At 47.4% G+C, this 22378-nt stretch overlaps 1 protein-coding gene across 1 annotated transcript; it reads right to left on the minus strand.

The window, feature by feature from the left end:
• Positions 1 to 9285: 9285 nt before the first annotated feature.
• On the minus strand, positions 9286 to 10254 carry LOC103639283 (uncharacterized). Its single transcript, XM_008662043.3, has one exon. The coding sequence runs from the start codon at positions 9920 to 9922 to the stop codon at positions 9434 to 9436; it is 489 nt and encodes a 162-aa protein (XP_008660265.1). The 5' UTR covers positions 9923 to 10254; the 3' UTR covers positions 9286 to 9433.
• Positions 10255 to 22378: the final 12124 nt, after the last annotated feature.

Here is a 22378-nt window from a genome sequence, read left to right on the forward strand (position 1 = left end):
TGCTAAGCGGCGATGCCACAGCCAGCCCATGCTAGTCTTAGCTATTAAGCATGCATCTAGACCGGCCTCTTCTTTTGCAAAATCAACTAAATAAAGTTTGCCGTCTAATACACCCTTAAAGGCTAGTGAACCATCACTTCTTCTAAAGACAGACACATCTACATTTGTAAATAGACAGTTATATCCCATATTGCATAATTGACTAACAGATAGTAAATTATATCCCAGAGACTCAACTAAAAACACATTAGAAATTGAGTGCTCATTTGAGATTGCAATTTTACCTAACCCTTTTACCTTGCCTTGATTCCCATCACCGAATATAATTGAATCTTGGGAATCCTTATTCTTGACGTAGGAGGTGAACATCTTCTTCTCCCCCGTCATATGGTTTGTGCATCCGCTGTCGATAATCCAGCTTGAACCCCCGGATGCATAAACCTGCAAGGCAAATTTAGGCTTGGGTCTTAGGTACCCAACTCTTGTTGGGTCCTACAAGGTTAGTGCAAATATCCTTAGGGACCCAAATGCAAGTTTTGTCTCCCTTGCATTTTGCCCCTAACTTCCTAGCAACTACTTTCCTATCCTTTCTATAAATAGCAAAGGAAGCATTTAAAGCACAATAAATTGTGGAAGGTTCATTCACTACTTTCCTAGGAGCATGAATAACATTCTTTCTAGGCATATGATGAATAGCATTTTTCCTAGACATATTTCTACCATGCATATAGGAAGAACTTGAAGCAAACATGTGATGAGAATCAAAATCATCATAAGCATTGTAACTCCTATAAGCATTTCTAGTTTGTCTCTTATCATGGTACATAAACGCATGGTTCTTTTGCACACTACTAGCCATAGGGGCCTTCCCTTTCTCCTTGGCGGGAATGGGAGCCTTATGGCTTGTTAAGTTCTTGGCTTCTCTCTTGAAGCCAAGTTCATCCTTAATTGAGGGGTGTCTACCAATTGTGTAGGCATCCCTTGCAAATTTTAGTTTTTCAAATTCACTTTTGCTAGTCTTAAGTTGGGCATTAAGACTAGCTAATTCATCATTCAATTTTGAAATAGAAACTAAGTGTTCACTACAAGCATCAATGTCAAAATCTTTACACCTAGTACAAATTGTAACATGTTCTACACAAGAATTAGATTTATTTGCTACTTTTAATTTAGCATTAAAATCATTGTTAACACCTTGTAAAGCAGAGATAGTTTTATGACAAGTAGATAGTTCACAAGAAATCATTTCATTCCTTTTAACTTCTAGAGCAAGAGAATTTTGTGCACTCATAAATTTATCATGCTCTTCATACAAAAGATCTTCTTGTTTTTCTAAGAGTCTATCCTTTTCATTCAAAGCATCAATCAATTCATTAATTTTATCTATTTTAGTTCTATCCAAACCTTTGAACAAGCTAGAGTAGTCTATGTCATCATCATCACTAGACTCATCACTAGAAGAATCATAAGTACTATCGTTACGAGTGATTACCTTCTTTTCCCTTGCCATAAGGCAAGTGTGATGCTCGTTTGGGAAGAGAGATGACTTGTTGAAGGCGGTGGCGGCGAGTCCTTCGTTGTCGGAGTCGGACGAGGAGCAATCCGAATCCCACTCCTTTCCAATATGTGCCTCGCCCTTCGCCTTCTTGTAATTCTTCTTCTTTTCCCTCTTGTTTCCCTGTTCTTGGTCACTATCATTATCGGGGCAGTTAGCGATAAAATGACCAATCTTACCGCACTTGAAGCATGAGCGCTTCCCTTTTGTCTTGGTCTTGCTTGGCTGCCCCTTGTGACCCTTTAGCACCGTCTTGAAGCGTTTGATGATGAGAGCCATATCTTCATCATTAAGTCCGGCCGCCTCAATTTGTGCCACCTTACTAGGTAGCGCCTCCTTGCTTCTTGTTGCTTTGAGAGCAAGAGGTTGTGGCTCGTTGATTGGACCATTCAAGGCGTCGTCCACGTACCTTGCTTCCTTAATCATCATTCGCCCGCTGACAAATTTTCCTAGGACTTCTTCGGGCGACATTTTGGTGTACCTGGGATTCTCACGAATATTATTCACCAAATGAGGATCAAGAATGGTAAAGGACCTTAGTAATAGTCGGACGACGTCATGGTCCGTCCATCGCGTGCTTCCATAGCTCCTTATTTTGTTGATAAGGGTCTTGAGCCGGTTGTATGTTTGGGTTGGCTCCTCGCCCCTTATCATCGCAAATCTTCCAAGCTCGCCCTCCACCAACTCCATTTTAGTGAGCATGGTGATGTCGTTCCCCTCGTGAGAAATTTTGAGGGTGTCCCATATCTGCTTGGCATTGTCCAAGCCGCTCACCTTATTGTACTCGTCCCTGCACAAAGAGGCTAGCAACACAGTAGTAGCTTGTGCATTTTTATGAATCTGTTCATTAATAAACATAGGGCTATCCGAGCTATCAAATTTCATTCCATTCTCTACAATCTCCCATATGCTTGGATGGAGAGAGAATAAATGACTACGCATTTTGTGACTCCAAAATCCGTAGTCCTCCCCATCAAAGTGTGGAGGTTTGCCAAGAGGAATGGAAAGCAAATGCAAATTCGAACTATGTGGAATACGAGAATAATCAAATGAAAAGTTCGAATTGACCGTCTTCATGTAGTCGTTGTCGTCGTCCTTTTGGGAAGAAGAGGATTCGTCGCTGTCGTAGTAGACGATCTCCTTGATGCGCCTTGTCTTCTTCTTCTTCCCATCTTTGCGCTTGTGGCTTGAGCCCAAGTCGGTAGACTTGTCATTCTTCAACTCGTTGAAGATAGACTCCTTCTCGTTGTTGTCGACCACCATCCCCTTTCCCTTAGGATCCATCTCTTCGGGCGATTAGTCCCTTCTTGAAGAGAACGGCTCCGATACCAATTGAGAGCACCTAGAGGGGGGGGTGAATAGGTGATCCTGTAAAACTTAGACTTATAGCCACAAAAACTTGTTAAGTGTTAGCACAATAATTGCCAAGTGGCTAGAAAGGAGTCTCAACAACACAATTCCATAGGAGATCAATCACAGAGATGACACAGTGGATTATCCCGTGGTTTGGCCAAGACCAACGCTTGCCTACTCCACGTTGTGGCGTCCCAACGGACGAGGGTTGCAATCAACCCCTCTCAAGCGGTCCAAAGACCCACTTGAATACCACGGTGTTTTGTTTGCTTTTTCTCAATCCCGTTTGCGAGGAATCTCCACAACTTGGAGCCTCTTGCCCTTACAGTTGAAGTTCACAAAGAAACACAGAGCAAGGGGGGAATGAGCAACGCACACAAGACTTCAAAAGGTCAGAGCAACAACACGCACACAAGTAGCAACAAGAGCTCGCAACACAACTCAAAGAGTTCACAACTCCACAAGAGCTCTATATGCTATCACAAAGAAACGAATGCGCGAGATCGATGTCTTGGTGCTTAGGAATGTTGTAGGAATGCTTGGTATTCTCCTCCATGCGCCTAGGGGTCCCTTTTATAGCCCCAAGGCAGCTAGGAGCCATTGAGAACAAATCTGGAAGGCCATCCTTGCCTTCTGTCGTCGGGCGCACCGGACAGTCCGGTGCACACCGGACACTGTCCGGTGCCCGATTTATTTCCATAAACAGCGCAGCCGACCGTTGCCGATCGTTGAAGAACTGGGAGCCGTTGGCGCACCGGACATGTCCGGTGCACACCGGACAGTCCGGTGCCCCCTTCCGACCGTTGGCCAGGCCACGTGTCGCGCGCAGATTCCGCGGCCGACCGTTGGCTCGGCCGACCATTGGCTCACCGGACAGTCCGGTGCACACCGGACAGTCCGGTGCACACCGGACAGTCCGGTGAATTATAGCCGTACGCCGTCGGCGAATTCCCGAGAGCGGCCTCTTCGCCCGAGGCAGTCTGGCGCACCGGACACTGTCCGGTGCACCACCGGACAGTCCGGTGCCCCAGACCGAAACAGCCTTTTGGCTGTACACATCCAACTCTTCTCTTCTTTCTTCTCTCTGTTTCTAACACTTAGACAAGTATATTAGTACACAAAACCAATGTACTAAGGCTTAGAAACATACCTTTACTCATGATTTGCACTTTGTTCATCTATGGGCATAAATTTACATTTAAGCACTTGTGTTTGCACTCAATCACCAAAATACTTAGAAATGGCCCAAGGGCACATTTCCCTTTCAAACCCCTCGGCCGCTCTTCGATGAGCCGAGGCCAGGGGTAGCGGTGTCAGCACGGACAGAGGCAGAGTTGGCTTGAAAAGAAGACTTGGTCGGCTGGAGCCTGGCCGGGTCGTCCGTTAGCGGGTCCGACGCCGGAGTCGATCTGCCGAGGCCTCGGGGTGACCAGCCGAGCCGCCTGCTCGAGCCGGATTCTTGAAGAGGACCCTGGCGGCGATGGCCCGGGCGTGATGATGATGTCGTCCTTCAGAGTGGAGATCCTCGGACCACGTCGCCGTCCGAGGCTAGGTCGGACCTCGCCGAAGGTGTAGTCGATGCCGAGGGTGCTGCTGCTCCCTTCAATTGTCAAGATCCGGGCCTGCAGGATCGGATCATCTTGTAGTGTGTGTTTTCTGCGGCCGCCGAGGCCCAAACACACCCTCGCCGTGTTGTAAAGCTGCGCTTCTTTTCCTCTTGTTTCGAGTATCTGGACTTTCTCGTCGGTAACAAAATTGTCTGTGCGAGCGAGAGTTGCTTTTCACGGAAGGTGATGAGTGAGGTATCTGTATCCCGGAGGCGTAGGAATCCCTCGGCTCGGTCGGCCTTGCCGCTTACGCGTACTCTTGCCCGTCCATAGGGTTCTGTCACCGACGCAGTCGAGAAGGCTCGAAGAATCGCTTCGGCAGAGGGGCTTTCGAACGTGAAGACTTGTTCGGTCCGCGGAATCACTTATCCGAACGTGAGTTACTTATCGCAGAAGGTGATGAGTGAGGTATCCGTATCCCGGAGGCGTAGGAGTCCCTCGGCTCGGTCAGCCTTGGCTGCTTACGTGTACTCCGTCGTTTTCAGGATCCACTTTCGAAGTAGTCGAAAAGCACGAAAGCCATTCTGGCAGAAAGGATCCTTTTTTGAGGAAAATTTCGACGCAGAGGGGGTTCCCCCCTTTTAGCCCCCGAGGGAGGGTCGGGCTTTGCCGAGGCAAGGCTGACCCTTCCTTGATGACTAAACTTTGCGTGGGAGCGAGGTATATGAACAACTTGAAAGCATCTTAAGGGTAGAAGCGACGTAGCTGTTGGATGTTCCAAGCGTTGCTGTAGACCTCGCCTTGGCTGTTCGCCAGCTTGTACGTTCCGGGCTTCAGAACTTTGGCGATGACGAACGGCCCTTCCTAGGGAGGCGTGAGCTTGTGCCGCCCTCGGGCGTCCTGTCGCAGCCGAAGCACCAGGTTGCCCACCTGGAGGTCTCGGGACCGGACCCCTCGGGCGTGGTAACATCGCAGGGACTGCTGGTACCGTGCCGAGTGTAGTAAGGCCCTGTCCCGAGCCTCTTCCAGCTGGTCCAGCGAGTCTTCTCGACTAGCTTGGTTGCTTTGGTCAGCATAGGCCCTCGTCCTCGGGGAACCGTATTCTAAGTCTGTGGGCAAGATGGCCTCAGCCCCATAGACTAGAAAGAACGGCGTGAAGTCCGTGGCTCGGCTCGGTGTTGTCCTCAGGCTCCAGACCACCGAGGGGAGTTCCTTCATCCATCGCTTGCCGAACTTGTTGAGGTCGTTGTAGATCCGAGGCTTGAGCCCTTGTAGAATCATGCCGTTGGCACGCTCCACTTGCCCATTCGTCATGGGGTGAGCCACGGTGGCCTAGTCCACTCGGATGTGGTGATCCTCGCAGAAGTCCAGGAACTTTCTGCCAGTGAATTGGGTGCCGTTGTCGGTGATGATGGAGTTCGGGACCCCGGAACGATGGATGATGTTGGTGAAGAACGTCACCGCCTGCTCGGACCTGATGCTGTTTAGGGGTCGGTGATAGTCGCCTAGAGGGGGGGTGAATAGGGCGAAACTGAAATTTACAAATATAAACACAACTACAAGTCGGGTTAGTGTTAGTAATGAAAACAAGTCCGCGAGAGAGGGTGCAAAACAAATCGCAAGCAAATAAAGAGTGTGACACGTGGATTTGTTTTACCGAGGTTCGGTTCTCGCAAACCTACTCCCCGTTGAGGAGGCCACAAAGGCCGGGTCTCTTTCAACCCTTCCCTCTCTCAAACGGTCCCTCGGACCGAGTGAGCTTCTCTTCTCAAATCACTTGGGAATCAAACTTCTCGCAAGGACCACCACACAATTGGTGTCTCTTGCCTCAATTACAAGTGAGTGTTTGATCACAAGAAAGAATGCGAAAGAAAAGAAGCGATCCAAGCGCAAGAGCTCAAATGAACACTACAAATCACTCTCTCTAGTCACTAAGGCTTTGTGAGGAGTTGGGAGAGGATTTGATCTCTTTTGGTGTGCTTTGCAATGAATGCTAGCTCTTGTATAGTGGTTGGAAGCTGGAAAACTTGGATGCTATGAATGGTGGGGTGGTTGGGGTATTTATAGCCCCAACCACCAAACTTGACCGTTGGTGGAGGCTGTCTGTCGTATGGTGCACCGGACAGTCCGGTGCACACCGGACATGTCCGGTGCGCCAGCCACGTCACCAATGCCGTTTGATTCTGACCGTTGGAGTTCTGACTTCTGGGCCCGCCTGGATGTCCGGTGCACACCGGACATGTACTGTTCAATGTCCGGTGCGCCAGTATGGGCGTGCCTGACTTCTGCGCGCTTCTGGCGCGCATTGAATGCGCCTGCAGGTGACCGTTGGCGCGAAGTAGTCGTTGCTCTGCTGGTTCACTGGACAGTCCGGTGTACACCGGACATGTCCGGTGAATTATAGCGGAGCAGCCGCTGCGTTTTCCCGAGGCTGGCGAGTTCCGGAGGCCACTCTTCCTTGGAGCACCGGACACTGTCCGGTGTACGCCGGACAGTCCGGTGAATTATAGCAGAGTGCCTCCGGAAATTCCTGAAGGTGGTGAGTTTGAGTTGGAGTCCTCTGGTGCACCGGACACTGTCCGGTGGTGCACCGGACACTGTCCGGTGTACACCGGACAGTCCGGTGCCCCAGACCAGAGGTGCCTTCGGTTGTCCCTTTGCTCCTTTGTTGAATCCAATATTTGATCTTTTTATTGGCTAAGTGTGAACCTTTTACACCTGTATAACTTATACACTAGAGCAAACTAGTTAGTCCAATTATTTGTGTTGGGCAATTCAACCACCAAAATTACTTAGGAACTAGGTGTAAGCCTAATTCCCTTTCAATCTCCCCCTTTTTGGTGATTGATGCCAACACAAACCAAAGCAAATATAGAAGTGCATAATTGAAGTAGTTTGCATAATGTAAGTGCAAAGGTTGCTTGGAATTGAGCCAATGTAAATACTTACAAGATATGCATGGATTGTTTCTTCTCTTTTAACATTTTGGACCACTCTTGCACCACATGTTTTGTTTTTGCAAACTATTTTGTAAACCCTTTTCAAAGTTCTTTTGCAAATAGTCAAAGGTAAATGAATAAGATTTTGCAAAGCATTTTCAAGATTTGAAATTTTCTCCCCCTATTTCAAATGTTTTTCCTTTGACTAAACAAAACTCCCCTTAAATGAGATCCTCCTCTTAGTGTTCAAGAGGGTTTTGATATATCATTTTTGAAATACTACTATACTACTTTCTCCCCCTTTTGAACACAATAGGATACCAAATGAAAATACTCTTTGAAAGATTAAGTTTTTGAAATTGGTGGTGGTGCGGTCCTTTTGCTTTGGGCTCATACTTTCTCCCCCTTTAGCATGAATCGCCAAAAACGGAATCATTAGAGCCCTCGAAGTACTTTCTTCCCCTTTGGTCATAAATAAATGAGTTAAGATTGTACCAAAGATGAAGTCCTTTTGCTCTCTCCCCCAAAAATGGAGAGTGGCTTGGAGCGACGGCGAAGGATGAGTTACGGAGTGGAAGCCTTTGTCTTCGCCGAAGACTCCAATTCCCTTTCAATACACCTATGACTTGGTTTGAAATAAACTTGAAGAACATATTAGTCATAGCATATGAAAGAGACATGATCAAATGTATACAAATGAGCCATGTGTGCAAGTTAGCAAAAGAAATTGCGCGAATCAAGAATATTGAGCTCATGCCTAAGTTTGTTAAAAGTTTGTTCATCAAGAGGCTTGGTAAAGATATCGGCTAATTGATCTTTAGTATTAATGTAAGAAATCTCGATATCTCCCTTTTGTTGGTGATCCCTAAGAAAATGATACCGAATGGCTATGTGTTTAGTGCGGCTATGCTCGACGGGATTATCCGCCATCTTGATTGCACTCTCATTATCACATAGCAAAGGGACTTTGGTTAATTTGTAACCGTAGTCCCGGAGGGTTTGCCTCATCCAAAGCAATTGCGCGCAACAATGGCCTGCGGCAATGTACTCGGCTTCGGCGGTGGAGAGAGCGACCGAATTTTGCTTCTTTGAAGCCCAAGACACCAAGGATCTTCCCAAGAACTGGCAAGTCCCCGATGTGCTCTTCCTATTGATTTTACACCCTGTAACACCCCAGGTGTTTATATTCCGCTCGACAGCGAGTACGGATGTAAGCACGTAAGCAGCGGATAAAATGGATGCGAAATTTTAATAATCTTCGCCTATCGCGATTTTAATATCGCATCTGTGCCGTCTGTCGTGAGTGCGACATCGTTTTTATTTTTATCTATCCGGGCTCTTCCGAAATTTTCGTGTTATTCGGAACGTAGTCGTTCCGAACATCGGTGCGTCCGGTGATTATTTAAAACTCATCGCCCGCGCGAATACGAATTCGGAAGTCCGACTCACTCGGATGATTTTTATCCCGGACAAATTAATTTGTGCTCGACGACTAAAATTATTGGGGGCAAAATAATTTGTATCGCGTATTGTCTGAGAAAAATCGTGCGTGAGGTTATAATCCAATTAATTCTTCAGCACGTTGTTTCGACGACAAAAATCGCGTATACATTAGCGGCTCTGGTTTCGGCTGATTTCGGTCGAATCGCGCAGAGCAAATTAAAATCGCGAAGCCGGACTCGAATAATTTCTAATCGGTTAACTTCAACGGAATCAGTCGTAAATTAAAATACCAACGTCGAAATATGTTTAATTCGGTTCGTTGCTTTTTGTCTCGATCTAAATCGTCAAAAATGAATTAACAACACGATTTTGTCCGAGTTCAGAGAATTCGCTAAATCAAGTCGTTAGTCCTCGGATTTCCATTTCAAGATTCGGGAAATGGAATGCGTAGTTGAATAGTGTATCGATCAAGTGTGCATTGCTAAAAAAATCCGGACACAAAAATATCTATAGTTTTCTGTAAAAAAAAAGGAGAAAAGAAAATAAAAAAAAATATCTCTACAGCTGTTCTTCCCGAGCGCTCACCTCTGCTTCCTTCACCCGGTCGTCCTCATCCGCTCCGGTTGTTGGGAACAAAAATCTGTCCGCCGGTGGCCGTGCTTATCCTCGCAGCCGCCGCTCTGCTCAAGATTTTTCTCACCGCCGTTGCCTCGTTCCCATCCGCTCGGCCATCCTGGATAAAAATCCCATCGGTGTCCATCTTCTGCTCTCAACCAAGCGCCCCTGCCTTGCTCCTCGGCCTCCCTCTTCTGCCGCAGCTCGCCGAGTTCCTCTGCTCTCTCCCTGGCGCGCGCGAGCTTGCCCCTGCGCGCAGCTCGCCGGGATGCCCCTTTCCCCAGCCGCGGACTCCCTCTCCAGAGCTCCTCCCTGTGCGCGCTGGAGTTTTTCTGCTCCAAAAATGGCTGCCGCGAGCCCCCCATGGCGTCTTTCCCTCGGCGCGTCCAGCTCCTTTGTTCTCCTTGCCGGAGCTCACTGCGTCGCGCCCAAGCTTCCTCCCTCTGCTCCTCCAAGCTCAGCTCGCCCATGGCCGTCGCGCCCTTGCTTCCCAGTTTTCTCCATGGCCGCCCTTTCTTTGCCCCCAGGTGGCGAGCTCGCTCCTGTCCTCTGCCCAACGCCGGCACCCTCCACAGCCAAGCTCGCCCTCACCTCCAAGGCTCTGCTCACGTTCAAACTCTGCTCATCTGCCAGTTTCCATAGCACGCAGGTAGAATCTCCAATGTCTGGATTTGTTTGGAGTGGTGTGTTTGGGGAGTGGTGGGGGTGCTCCCTGTTCAAATAGATGGTGGCCGGGAGGGACTCATGGTCTGGTGGCTGCACGGCAGCACCACCACGACCCTGTGGATGCCATATGTGACTTACGTATGGGATTTGGGGAAGAAGTGCTAGCAGAGGAGATTGAAGAAATCCTAGGGGGTTGAATGAAAATAGGGCATGGTTTTCATTTTTCAATTTCAGTCTATAGTAGGGAACTTAAAAGTACCGTAGAAATTCAAAGAAAAGTCGTAGAAACAAAAATTCACTTTTATTAGCTTCGGCACAATACATAGCATATGGGAAAAAATGGTAAGGTCCAAATATACGGAATAATTTGCTGCAGTTTAATTATATTAGTGTTTCTGTAATTTAATAATATTTTTAAATCTGTAAATGCGAAATTTCTAAAAATTTTAGACACGAGTTGATTGTATATCTAGAGGTTATAAAAAAAGTTTCATACAGAAATGAGGTTGCTAAGTGAGATTTTACTAATTTAGTTTGTTTATGCTAGAAAAGGGTAAAAATATGTTTAGTATTCAATCGGCTAGTCAACATGTTCCATAATTGTGTTAATTTTGCTTATATGGTAAAGTGATGCTTTGTGTTAATAGTCATCGTGTTCAGAGTTAAATGATTTAAAGGATTGTTGGTGCCACCCAACGTATTAGAAAGTGAGTAATATTGTTAGGTTCGCTTCATTTAAAATCTGAAAACTACTTAGGGGTCGTTGCTCATTCGTGTTTTAAGTCTTTAAGATTTATATTGTGGTCCGGTAAAATTCTATGATCCTTGATAATACTCTACCTGCTAGATCATAGAATAATGTGATGTTCATATAATTGGAATGCTATCCAAATTAGTTCGAACAAGTGGATTAGAAAGTAGTTAATACGCTTCTATCCTTATTCCAAATTTAGATGTCTAAGACTAATGAGTCCAGGTTTTGTTAGTCTTCTGGCGTTGGACCGTAGCTAAGGAAAATATAGCGTGTCTATATAGTTTATAGATTCTTGGTGTTTGAGTTAAATCTAGTTAAGGTAGATAAACATGCATGTTGTACTTAGAAAAATATCAAGGTCTAACATTACTTGAGTGTTATGGTGCCTCGCCACTAAGTGTTTAATTCTTGTCGGTGTAGCAATATTTAGTCCTATACTATTCTTGTTTATATGCATTCATGTGCATTATGCACTTCATTCAGGTACGTTAATTAATCGCGCGATGCGGAACACAAGCCAAGTAGACCCCAAGCGCGGGCTAATCCGCATGATAAAGTTGATGGACCAACCGGAAGATGGATAATCTGAATGAGTGCCAAGCCAAAGGATAGTCGTCAAGTGATCGACGCCTAACAAACACTAACCTAGTGTTACTCAGGCAAGCCCCGGTGCATTTGCCACCTTCCTTGATGTTTTTAAAATCTTTCTCACTTGATTGATGCATTAGGTGATAGGAGTTGATTGCTAAAACAATTCCTGCATTACCTTCCTTGAATTTGATTACCTTCCTTGATCACCTGTTTTACAAAAGATTTTTGATGCTTAGCATTGCTTTAGAAAAACAAAATGTTTTGTTTTTACAAAAGATGATTTGGCAAAAGTGGATGGGATGTTTTTGAAAATAAAACTTGATGGTGAATCCATCACGGCCGTGATGGATTCAACATCGGAAAAGATGTACCTCTGCCAGGTACCAACCTTTGGGGTTAAATGATTAAGCTGAGACCAGGCGGGTGACTTGCACGAGAAAGGAGTCTCGATGTAGTGTCTCCGTCTGAGTCGTTTAAGGACCGTACCGATTGTTGGCCTGCTGATCTAGGACCCTTTATCTGGCCACATACCTCATCATGGGTAAGCTTGAACCCGGCTATTCCATACATGAAAAGACAATCGCGCACTGGGAGTGGAGAGATGGCGAGAGTGGCACGTACCCTCCTGGCAAAGGACCGCCTAAAAGGGGTGGTGTGCTCTCGGGTGGCGCGGACCTGTTCATGTGGTGGAGGATCCGTGGGAATGGTAGACATGTGCAAAAGAGTTAAGGAAAGCATATGTCGTGTGGTTGGAGATCCCCAGCTGGGTATTAATCGATTCGGATCGCCGAACTTCTCGGATATGAAGACTGGATCTTCGACCCTCATCGTAGATAACAAGCGAAACAAAAGTTGGATTTTAAAAGAAAGCTAGTGTAGGACAAGTGAATGCTCTAGATTAGGCAAATCTAGATTCAGGAAAAGTACTTAATTTGTAATGTAAAATTATGGCTTAAGGACCCACTTCTAGTAAGCTTTTCTGGAAAAAAGAGTCTTTGATTCTTGATAAGCCATACCTTGAATCCCTCTAGCCAGCATACCCTTGAGAGTCTTTTCTTTAGTCGGGTAAGTCTTGCTGAGTAATTCCGTACTTAGGGTTTTATTCCCTGTTGTTTTTCAGGTTCTAACTTTGTGCTGTTGTTGATGGTGTTAAGTGCCGGTGGGCTCGGCCTTCTTATAAGTCTAAGTAACCCTTCTATACTTCTTATTGAGGATGATCCCTTGAGCTAGCATATATTTCAAACTTATACTTTTATAATCACTCCGATCATGTACAAAGTAAAATTTTTGTAACTTGTAAAATTTGATAATAAGATTTCCCCTGCAAACTGTTGGTGTGATTTGTGTTACTTAATCTTGCGATTCTGGTTGTTAGTGGTTTATCCGGGGTCCCTGGGACACTCGGACGGATCCTGTTAAGTTATCTGGTGCACATGCATAGCAGTCTGAGGTCTTTGAGATAAGGACAGGTGCATGTGGGCCTAATAACTTGGAAGGTTCTGCCACACACCCCGCCCAATCGGCATCCGAATAACCAATCAAATCAAAAGTGGATCCCCTAGGATACCAAAGCCCAAACTTAGGAGTGTAAGCCAAATATCTCAAGATTCGTTTTACGGCCGTAAGGTGAGCTTCCTTAGGGTCGGCTTGGAATCTTGCACACATGCATACGGAAAGCATAATATCCGGTCGAGATGCACATAAATAGAGTAATGAACCTATCATCGACTGGTATACCTTTTGGTCCACGGACTTACCTCCCGTGTCGAGGTCGAGATGCCCATTAGTTCCCATGGGTGTCTTGATGGGCTTGGCATCCTTCATCCCAAACTTGTTTAGAATGTCTTGAGTATACTTCGTTTGGCTAATGAAGGTGCCCTCTTGGAGTTGCTTCACTTGAAATCCCAAGAAGTACTTCAACTCCCCCATCATAGACATCTCGAACTTTTGTGTCATGATCCTACTAAATTCTTCACATGTAGACTCGTTAGTAGACCCAAATATAATATCATCAACATAAATTTGGCATACAAACAAGTCATTTTCAAGAGTTTTAGTAAATAAAGTAGGATCGGCCTTTCCGACTTTGAAGCCATTAGCGATAAGGAAATCTCTAAGGCATTCATACCATGCTCTTGGGGCTTGCTTGAGTCCATAAAGCGCCTTAGAGAGCTTATAGACATGATTAGGGTACTCACTGTCTTCAAAGCCGGGAGGTTGCTCAACATAGACCTCTTCCTTGATCGGTCCGTTGAGGAAGGCACTTTTCACGTCCATTTGATAAAGCTTAAAGCCATGGTAAGTAGCATAGGCTAATAATATTCGAATTGACTCAAGCCTAGCTACGGGTGCATAGGTTTCACCAAAATCCAAACCTTCGACTTGGGAGTATCCCTTGGCCACAAGTCGAGCTTTGTTCCTTGTCACCACACCATGCTCATCTTGCTTGTTGCGGAAGACCCATTTGGTTCCTACAACATTTTGATTAGGACGTGGAACTAAATGACATACCTCATTCCTAGTGAAGTTGTTGAGCTCCTCTTGCATCGCCACCACCCAATCCGAATCTTGAAGTGCTTCCTCTACCCTGTGTGGCTCAATAGAGGAAACAAAAGAGTAATGCTCACAAAAATGTGCAATACGAGATCTAGTAGTTACCCCCTTATGAATGTCGCCGAGGATGGTGTCGACGGGGTGATCTCGTTGAATTGCTTGGTGGACTCTTGGGTGTGGCGGCCTAGGTTCTTCATCCTCCTTGTCTTGATCATTTGCATCTCCCCCTTGATCATTGCCGCCATCTTGAGGTGGCTCATTTGTTTGATCTTCTACTTCATCAACTTGAGCTTCATCCTCATTTTGAGTTGGTGGAGATGCTTGCGTGGAGGAGGACGGTTGATCTTGTGCATTTGAAGGCTCTTCGGATTCCTTAGGACACACATCCCCAATGGACATGTTCCTTAGCGCGATGCACGGAGCCTCTTCATCACCTATCTCATCAAGATCAACTTGCTCTACTTGAGAGCCATTAGTCTCATCAAACACAACGTCACAAGAAACTTCAACTTGTCCAGTGGACTTGTTAAAGACTCTATATGCCCTTGTGTTTGAATCATATCCTTGTAAAAAGCCTTCTACAGTCTTAGGAGCAAATTTAGATTTTCTACCTCTCTTAACAAGAATGAAACATTTGCTACCAAAGACTCTAAAATATGAAATATTGGGCTTTTTACCGGTTAGGAGTTCGTATGATGTCTTCTTGAGGATTCGGTGTAGATACAACCGGTTGATGGCGTAGCAAGCGGTGTTGACCGCCTCCGCCCAAAACTGATCCGAAGTCTTGTACTCATCAAGCATGGTTCTAGCCATGTCCAATAGAGTTCGATTCTTCCTCTCCACTACACCATTTTGTTGAGGGGTGTAGGGAGAAGAGAACTCATGCTTGATGCCCTCCTCCTCAAGAAAGCCTTCAATTTGAGAGTTCTTGAACTTCGTCCCGTTGTCGCTTCTTATCTTCTTGATCCTTAAGCCGAACTCATTTTGAGCCCGTCTCAAGAATCCCTTTAAGGTTTCTTGGGTTTGAGATTTTTCCTGCAAAAAGAATACCCAAGTGAAGCGAGAATAATCATCCACTATTACAAGACAATATTTACTCCCGCCGATGCTTATGTAAGCAATCGGGCCGAATAGATCCATGTGGAGTAGCTCAAGCGGCCTGTCGGTCGTCATGATGTTCTTGTGTGGATGATGAGCACCAACTTGCTTTCCTGCTTGGCATGCGCTACAAATCCTGTCTTTCTCAAAATGAACATTTGTTAGTCCTAAAACGTGCTCTCCCTTTAGAAGCTTATGAAGATTCTTCATCCCAACATGGGCTAGTCGGCGGTGCCAGAGCCAACCCATGTTAGTCTTAGCAATTAAGCATGTGTCGAGTTCAGCTCTATCAAAATCTACTAAGTATAGCTGACCCTCTAACATACCCTTAAATGCTATTGAATTATCACTTCTTTTAAAGACAGTGACACTTACATCAGTAAAGAGACAGTTGTAGCCCATTTTGCATAATTGAGATACGGAAAGCAAATTGTAGTCTAATGAATCTACAAGAAAAACATTGGAAATAGAATGGTCAGGAGATATAGCTATTTTACCAAGACCTTTGACCAAACCTTGATTTCCATCCCCGAATGTGATAGCTCGTTGGGGATCTTGGTTTTTCTCGTAGGAGGAGAACATCCTTTTCTCCCCTGTCATATGGTTTGTGCACCCGCTGTCTAGTATCCAACTTGAGCCCCCGGATGCATAAACCTACAAAACAAGTTCAGTTCTTGACTTTAGGTACCCAAATGGTTTTGGGTCCTTTGGCATTAGACACAAGAACTTTGGGTACCCAAACACAAATCTTTGACCCCTTGTGCTTGCCCCCAACATATTTGGCAACGAACTTGCCGGATTTGTTAGTCAACACATAAGATGCATCAAAAGTTTTAAATGAAAGACTATGTTCATTTGATGCACTAGGAGTTTTCTTCTTAGGCAACTTGGCACGGGTTGGTTGCCTAGAGCTAGATGTCTCACCCTTATACACAAAAGCATGGTTAGGGCCAAAGTGAGACTTCCTAGAATGAATTCTCCTAATTTTGTCCTCAGGATAACCGGCAGGGTATAAAATGTAACCCTCGTTATCCTGAGGCATGGGAGCCTTGCCCTTTACAAAATTAGACAATCTTTTAGGAGGGGCATTAAGTTTGACATTGTCTCCCCTTTGGAAGCCAATGCCATCCTTGATGCCAGGGCGTCTCCCACTATAGAGCATACTTCTAGCAAATTTAAACTTTTCATTTTCTAAGTTATGCTCGGCAATTTTAGCATCTAATTTAGCTATATGATCATTTTGTTGTTTAATTAAAGACATGTGATCATGAATAGCATTAATATCAACCTCTCTACATCTAGTATAAATAGATACATGCTCAACGATAGATGTAGAGGGTTTGCAAGATTTTAATTCTACAACCTTAGCATGTAGTATATTGTTTTCACTTCTAAGGTTAGAAATGGTAACATTGCAAACATCAAAATCTTTAGCCTTAGCAAGTAATTTTTCATTCTCAATTCTAAGGCTAGCAAGAGAGATGTTCAATTCTTCAATCCTAGCAAGTAAATCATCATTATCATTTCTAAGATTGGGAATTGAAACATTACAAGCAATAGAATCAACCTTAGTTAATAAATTAGAATTCTCATTTCTAAGGTTGTCTATAGTCTCATGGCAAGTGCTTAGCTCACTAGACAATTTTTCACATTTTTCTACTTCTAGAGCATAAGCATTTTTAACCTTAACATGCTTCTTATTTTCTTTAATAAGGAAGTCCTCTTGAGAATCCAAAAGGTCATCCTTTTCATGAATAGCACTAATTAATTCATTTAATTTTTCCTTTTGTTCCATGTTAAGGTTGGCAAAAAGGGTACGCAAATTATCTTCCTCATCACTAGCATTATCATCACTAGAGGATTCATATCTAGTGGAGGATTTAGATTTAACCTTCTTTTTGCCGCCCTTTGCCATGAGGCACTTGTGGCCGACGTTTGGGAAGAGAAGTCCCTTGGTGACGGCGATGTTGGCGGCGTCCTCGTCGGAGGAGGAGTCGCTAGAGCTTTCGTCGGAGTCCCATTCCCGACAAACATGGGCATCGCCGTCCTTCTTCTTGTAGTACCTCTTCTTCTCTTTTCTTCTCCCCTTCTTGTCGTCGCCCCTGTCACTATCACTTGACAATGGACATTTAGCTATAAAGTGACCGGGCTTACCACACTTGTAGCAAACCTTCTTGGAGCGGGACTTGTAGTCTTTTCCCCTCCTTTGTTTGAGGATTTGGCGGAAGCTCTTGATGACGAGCGCCATTTCCTCATTGTCGAGCTTGGAGGCGTCGATTGGTTGTCTACTTGGTGTAGACTCCTCCTTCTTTTCCTCCGTCGCCTTGAATGCGACGGGTTGAGCTTCGGATGTGGAGGGATCATCAAGCTCGTTGATCTTCCTCGAGCCTTCGATCATGCACTCAAAACTCACAAAATTCCCGATTACTTCCTCGGGGGTCATTAGTGTATATCTTGGGTTGCCACGAATTAATTGTACTTGAGTAGGGTTAAGGAAAATAAGAGATCTTAGAATAACCTTAACCACCTCGTGGTCATCCCACTTTTTGCTCCCGAGGTTGCGCACTTGATTCACCAAGGTCTTGAGCCGGTTGTACATGTTTTGTGGCTCCTCCCCTTTGAGAAGCCGGAACCGACCGAGCTCCCCCTCGATCGTCTCCCGCTTGGTGATCTTTGTGAGCTCATCTCCTTCATGTGCGGTTTTGAGCACATCCCAAACCTCCTTGGCGCTCTTCAACCCTTGCACTTTGTTATACTCCTCTCTACTTAGAGAGGCGAGGAGTATTGTTGTTGCTTGAGAGTTGAAGTGCTCGATTTGGGCGACCTCGTCCTCATCATAATCTTCATCCCCTACGGATGGTACCTGTGCACCAAACTCAACAACATCCCATATACTTTTGTGGAGTGAAGTTAGATGAAATCGCATTAAATCACTCCACCTAGCATAATCTTCACCATCAAATGTTGGTGGTTTGCCTAACGGGACGGAAAGTAAAGGTGTATGTCTAGAAATGCGAGAATAGTGTAGGGGGATCTTACTATACTTCTTGCGCTCTTGGCGCTTAGAAGTGACGGATGCCGCGTCGGAGCCGGAGGTGGATGCCGATGAAGAATCGGTCTCGTAGTAGACCACCTTCCTCATCCTCTTTTTCTTGTCCCCACTCCGTTGCGGCTTGTGGGAGGAAGACTTCTCCTTCTTCTCTTTGTGTGAAGAAGATTTCTTCTCCTTCCCTTTGGAGGAGTCCTTCTTCTTCTCCTTCCCTTTGGAGGAGTCTTTCTTCTCCTTCCTCTTGGTGCGGGACTCTTCCGATGAAGTGCTCCCGTGGCTTGTAGTGGGCTTTTCGCCGGTCTCCATCTCCTTCTTGGTGTGATCTCCCGACATCACTTCGAGCGGTTAGGCTCTAATGAAGCACCGGGCTCCGATACCAATTGATAGTCGCCTAGAGGGGGGGGGGGTGAATAGGGCGAATCTGAAATTTACAAATATAAACACAACTACAAGCCGGGTTAGCGTTAGTAATGAAAACAAGTCCGCGAGAGAGGGTGCAAAACAAATCGCAAGCAAATAAAGAGTGTGACATGTGGATTTGTTTTACCGAGGTTCGGTTCTCGCAAACCTACTCCCCGTTGAGGAGGCCACAAAGGCCGGGTCTCTTTCAACCCTTCCCTCTCTCAAACGGTCCCTCGGACCGAGTGAGCTTCTCTTCTCAAATCACTTGGGAATCAAACTTCCCGCAAGGACCACCACACAATTGGTGTCTCTTGCCTCAATTACAAGTGAGTGTTTGATCACAAGAAAGAATGCGAAAGAAAAGAAGCGATCCAAGCGCAAGAGCTCAAATGAACACTACAAATCACTCTCTCTAGTCACTAAGGCTTTGTGAGGAGTTGGGAGAGGATTTGATCTCTTTTGGTGTGCTTTGCAATGAATGCTAGCTCTTGTATAGTGGTTGGAAGCTGGAAAACTTGGATGCTATGAATGGTGGGGTGATTGGGGTATTTATAGCCCCAACCACCAAACTTGACCGTTGGTGGAGGCTGTCTGTCGTATGGTGCACCGGACATGTCCGGTGCGCCAGCCACGTCACCAATGCCGTTGGATTCTGACCGTTGGAGTTCTGACTTCTGGGCCCGCCTAGATGTCCGGTGCACACCGGACATGTACTGTTCAATGTCCGGTGCGCCAGTATGGGCGTGCCTGACTTCTGCGCGCTTCTGGCGCGCATTGAATGCGCCTGCAGGTGACCGTTGGCGCGAAGTAGCCGTTGCTCTGCTGGTTCACCGGACAGTCCGGTGTACACCGGACATGTCCGGTGAATTATAGCGGAGCAGCCGCTGCGTTTTCCCGAGGCTGGCGAGTTCCGGAGGCCGCTCTTCCTTGGAGCACCGGACATTGTCCGGTGTACGCCGGACAGTCCGGTGAATTATAGCGGAGTGCCTCCAGAAATTCCCGAAGGTGGTGAGTCTGAGTTGGAGTCCTCTGGTGCACAGGACACTGTCCGGTGTACACCGGACAGTCCGGTGCCCCAGACCAGAGGTGCCTTCGGTTGTCCCTTTGCTCCTTTGTTGAATCCAATATTTGATCTTTTTATTGGCTAAGTGTGAACCTTTTACACCTGTATAACTTATACACTAGAGCAAACTAGTTAGTCCAATTATTTGTGTTGGGCAATTCAACCACCAAAATTACTTAGGAACTAGGTGTAAGCCTAATTCCCTTTCAGTCGGACCTCAATCCACTTGGAGAATTTGTCGATGGCGACCAACAGGTGCGTGTAGCCCCCGGGTGCCTTCTGCAAGGGGCCAACGAGGTCCAGACCCCACGCAGCAGAAGGCCAGGTGATGGGTATCGTCTGCAGGGCCTGAGCGGGCAGGTGGGTCTGCCTCGCGTAGAACTGACACCCTTCGCAGGTGCGGACAATTCTAGTGGCGTCGGCCACCGTCGTCGGCCAGTAGAAACCTTGTCGGAAGACGTTTCCAACAAGGGCTCGAGGTGCTGCGTGATGGCCGCAAGCCCCCGAGTGTATCTCTTGCAGGAGCTTCTAACCTTCGGCGATGGGGATGCATCGCTGGAGGATGCCTGAGGGGCTGCGGTGGTAGAGCTCCTTCCCGTCTCCCAGCAAGACGAACGACTTGGCGCGTCGCACCAACCGCCGAGCTTCGGTTCGGTCGAGGGGTAGCTCCCCTCGGTGGAGATATTGCAGGTACGGGGTCTGCCAATTTCGATTAGGCGTGACCCCGCTTCGCTCCTCCTCGACGCGCAGTGCCTCTCCCTCGGGGGCCGAGGGTACCTCGGGCTGAACCAAGGATGCCTCGGGCTGAGCCGAGGGTGCCTCGAACTGAGCCGAGGGTACCTCGGGCTAGGCCGAGGGTGCCTCGGGTCAGGGCGTGTCGTCGATCTTGACGGAGGGTTGATGCAGGTCTCAGGAGAAGACGTCCAGGGGAATCGTTGTTCGCCCCGAGGCTATTTTAGCCAGCTCGTCCGCAGTCTCGTTGTAGCGTCGGGCGATGTGGTTGAGCTCGAGCCCGTAGAACTTGTCTTCCAGGCGCCGAACCTCATCGCAGTAGGCCTCCATCTTCGGGTCGCGGCAGTGGGAGTTCTTCATGACCTGGTCGATGACGAGCTGCGAGTCACCGCGAGCGTCGAGGCATCGGACCCCTAGCTCGATGGTGATCCGCAACCCGTTGACCAGAGCCTCGTACTCAGCCACATTGTTGGACGCCGGGAAATGGAGGCGTAGCACGTAGCGTAGGTGCTTCCCGAGGGGCGAGACGAAGAGTAGGCCTGCGCCGGCTCCTGTCTTCATCAGCGACCCGTCGAAGAACATGGTCCAGAGCTCCGGTTGGATCGGAGCTGTTGGGAGCTGGGTGTCGACCCATTTAGCCACGAAGTCCGCCAAGACCTGGGACTTGATGGCCTTCCGAGGGGCGAACGAGATTGTTTCGCCCATGATTTCCACCACCCACTTTGCGATTCTACCTGAGGCCTCTCGGCACTGGATGATCTCCCCCAGGGGGAAGGATGACACCACAGTTACCAGATGAGACTCGAAGTAGTGTCGCAACTTCCGCCGCGTCAGGATCACCGCGTACAGCAGCTTCTGAACTTGTGGGTAGCGGATCTTGGTCTCGTACAGTACCTCGCTGATGAAGTAGACTGGCCTCTAGACGGGCAATGCATGCCCCTCTTCTCGTCTCTCAACCACAATCGCGACGCTAACCATCTGGGTGGTCGCGGCGACGTAGATCAAGAGGGCTTCTCCGGCAGCGGGGGGCACCAAGATGGGCGCATTCGTGAGGAGCGCCTTCAGGTTTCCGAGGGCTTACTCGGCCTCAGGGGTCCAAGTGAAGCACTCGCCCTTCCTTAAGAGGCGGTACAGAGGCAGACCTCTTTCGCCGAGGCGTGAGATGAAGCGGCTCAGAGCCGCAAGACATCCCATGACTCTCTGTACGCCTTTTAAGTCCTTGATGGGCCCCATGCTGGTGATGGCTGCGATCTTCTCCGGGTTGGCTTCGATGCCCCGCTCGGAGACGATGAACCCCAAGAGCATGCCTCGGGGCACCCCGAAGACACACTTTTCGGGATTGAGCTTCACGCCTTTCGCCTTGAGACATCGGAATGTCACTTCAAGGCCAAAAAGGAGGTCAGAGGCTTTCCTCGTCTTGACTACGATGTCATCGACGTAGGCCTCGATCGTCCGGTCAATGTGTTGGCCGAACACATGGTTCATGCACCGCTGGTACGTCGCGCCCGCATTCCTCAAGCCGAACGGCATGGTGACATAGCAGTACACGCCGAAGGACGTGATGAAAGAAGTCGCGAGCTGGTCGGACTCCTTCATCCTGATTTGGTGATACCCTGAGTAGGCATCGAGGAAAGACAGGGTTTCGCACCCAGCAGTGGAATCCACGATTTGATCGATGCGAGGCAGAGGGTAGGGAACCTTCGGACATGCTTTGTTTAGACCAGTGTAGTCTACACACATCCGCCATTTCCCTCCTTTCTTTCTCACAAGCACAGGGTTGGCAAGCCATTCGGGATGGAATACCTCTTTGATGAACCCTGCCGCCATTAGCTTGTGGATCTCCTCGCCTATGGCTCTGCGCTTTTCTTCATCGAATCGGCGCAGAGGCTGCTTGACGGGTCGGGCTCCGGCTCGGATGTCCAGCGAGTGCTCGGCGACATCCCTCGGAATGTCGGGCATGTCCGAGGGACTCCACGCGAAGACGTCGGCATTCGCGCGGAGAAAGTCGACGAGCACTG

The sequence above is a fragment of the Zea mays genome, chromosome 9 (genome assembly GCF_902167145.1).
Source record: "Zea mays cultivar B73 chromosome 9, Zm-B73-REFERENCE-NAM-5.0, whole genome shotgun sequence".
NCBI classification, from domain to species: domain Eukaryota; kingdom Viridiplantae; phylum Streptophyta; class Magnoliopsida; order Poales; family Poaceae; genus Zea; species Zea mays.

What these genes read in the sequence shown, in the direction of transcription:
- LOC103639283 (XM_008662043.3), bottom strand. Translation starts at nt 9,922, where the DNA reads ATGGGCGAGCTGAGCTTGGAGGAGCAGAGGGAGGAAGCTTGGGCGCGA.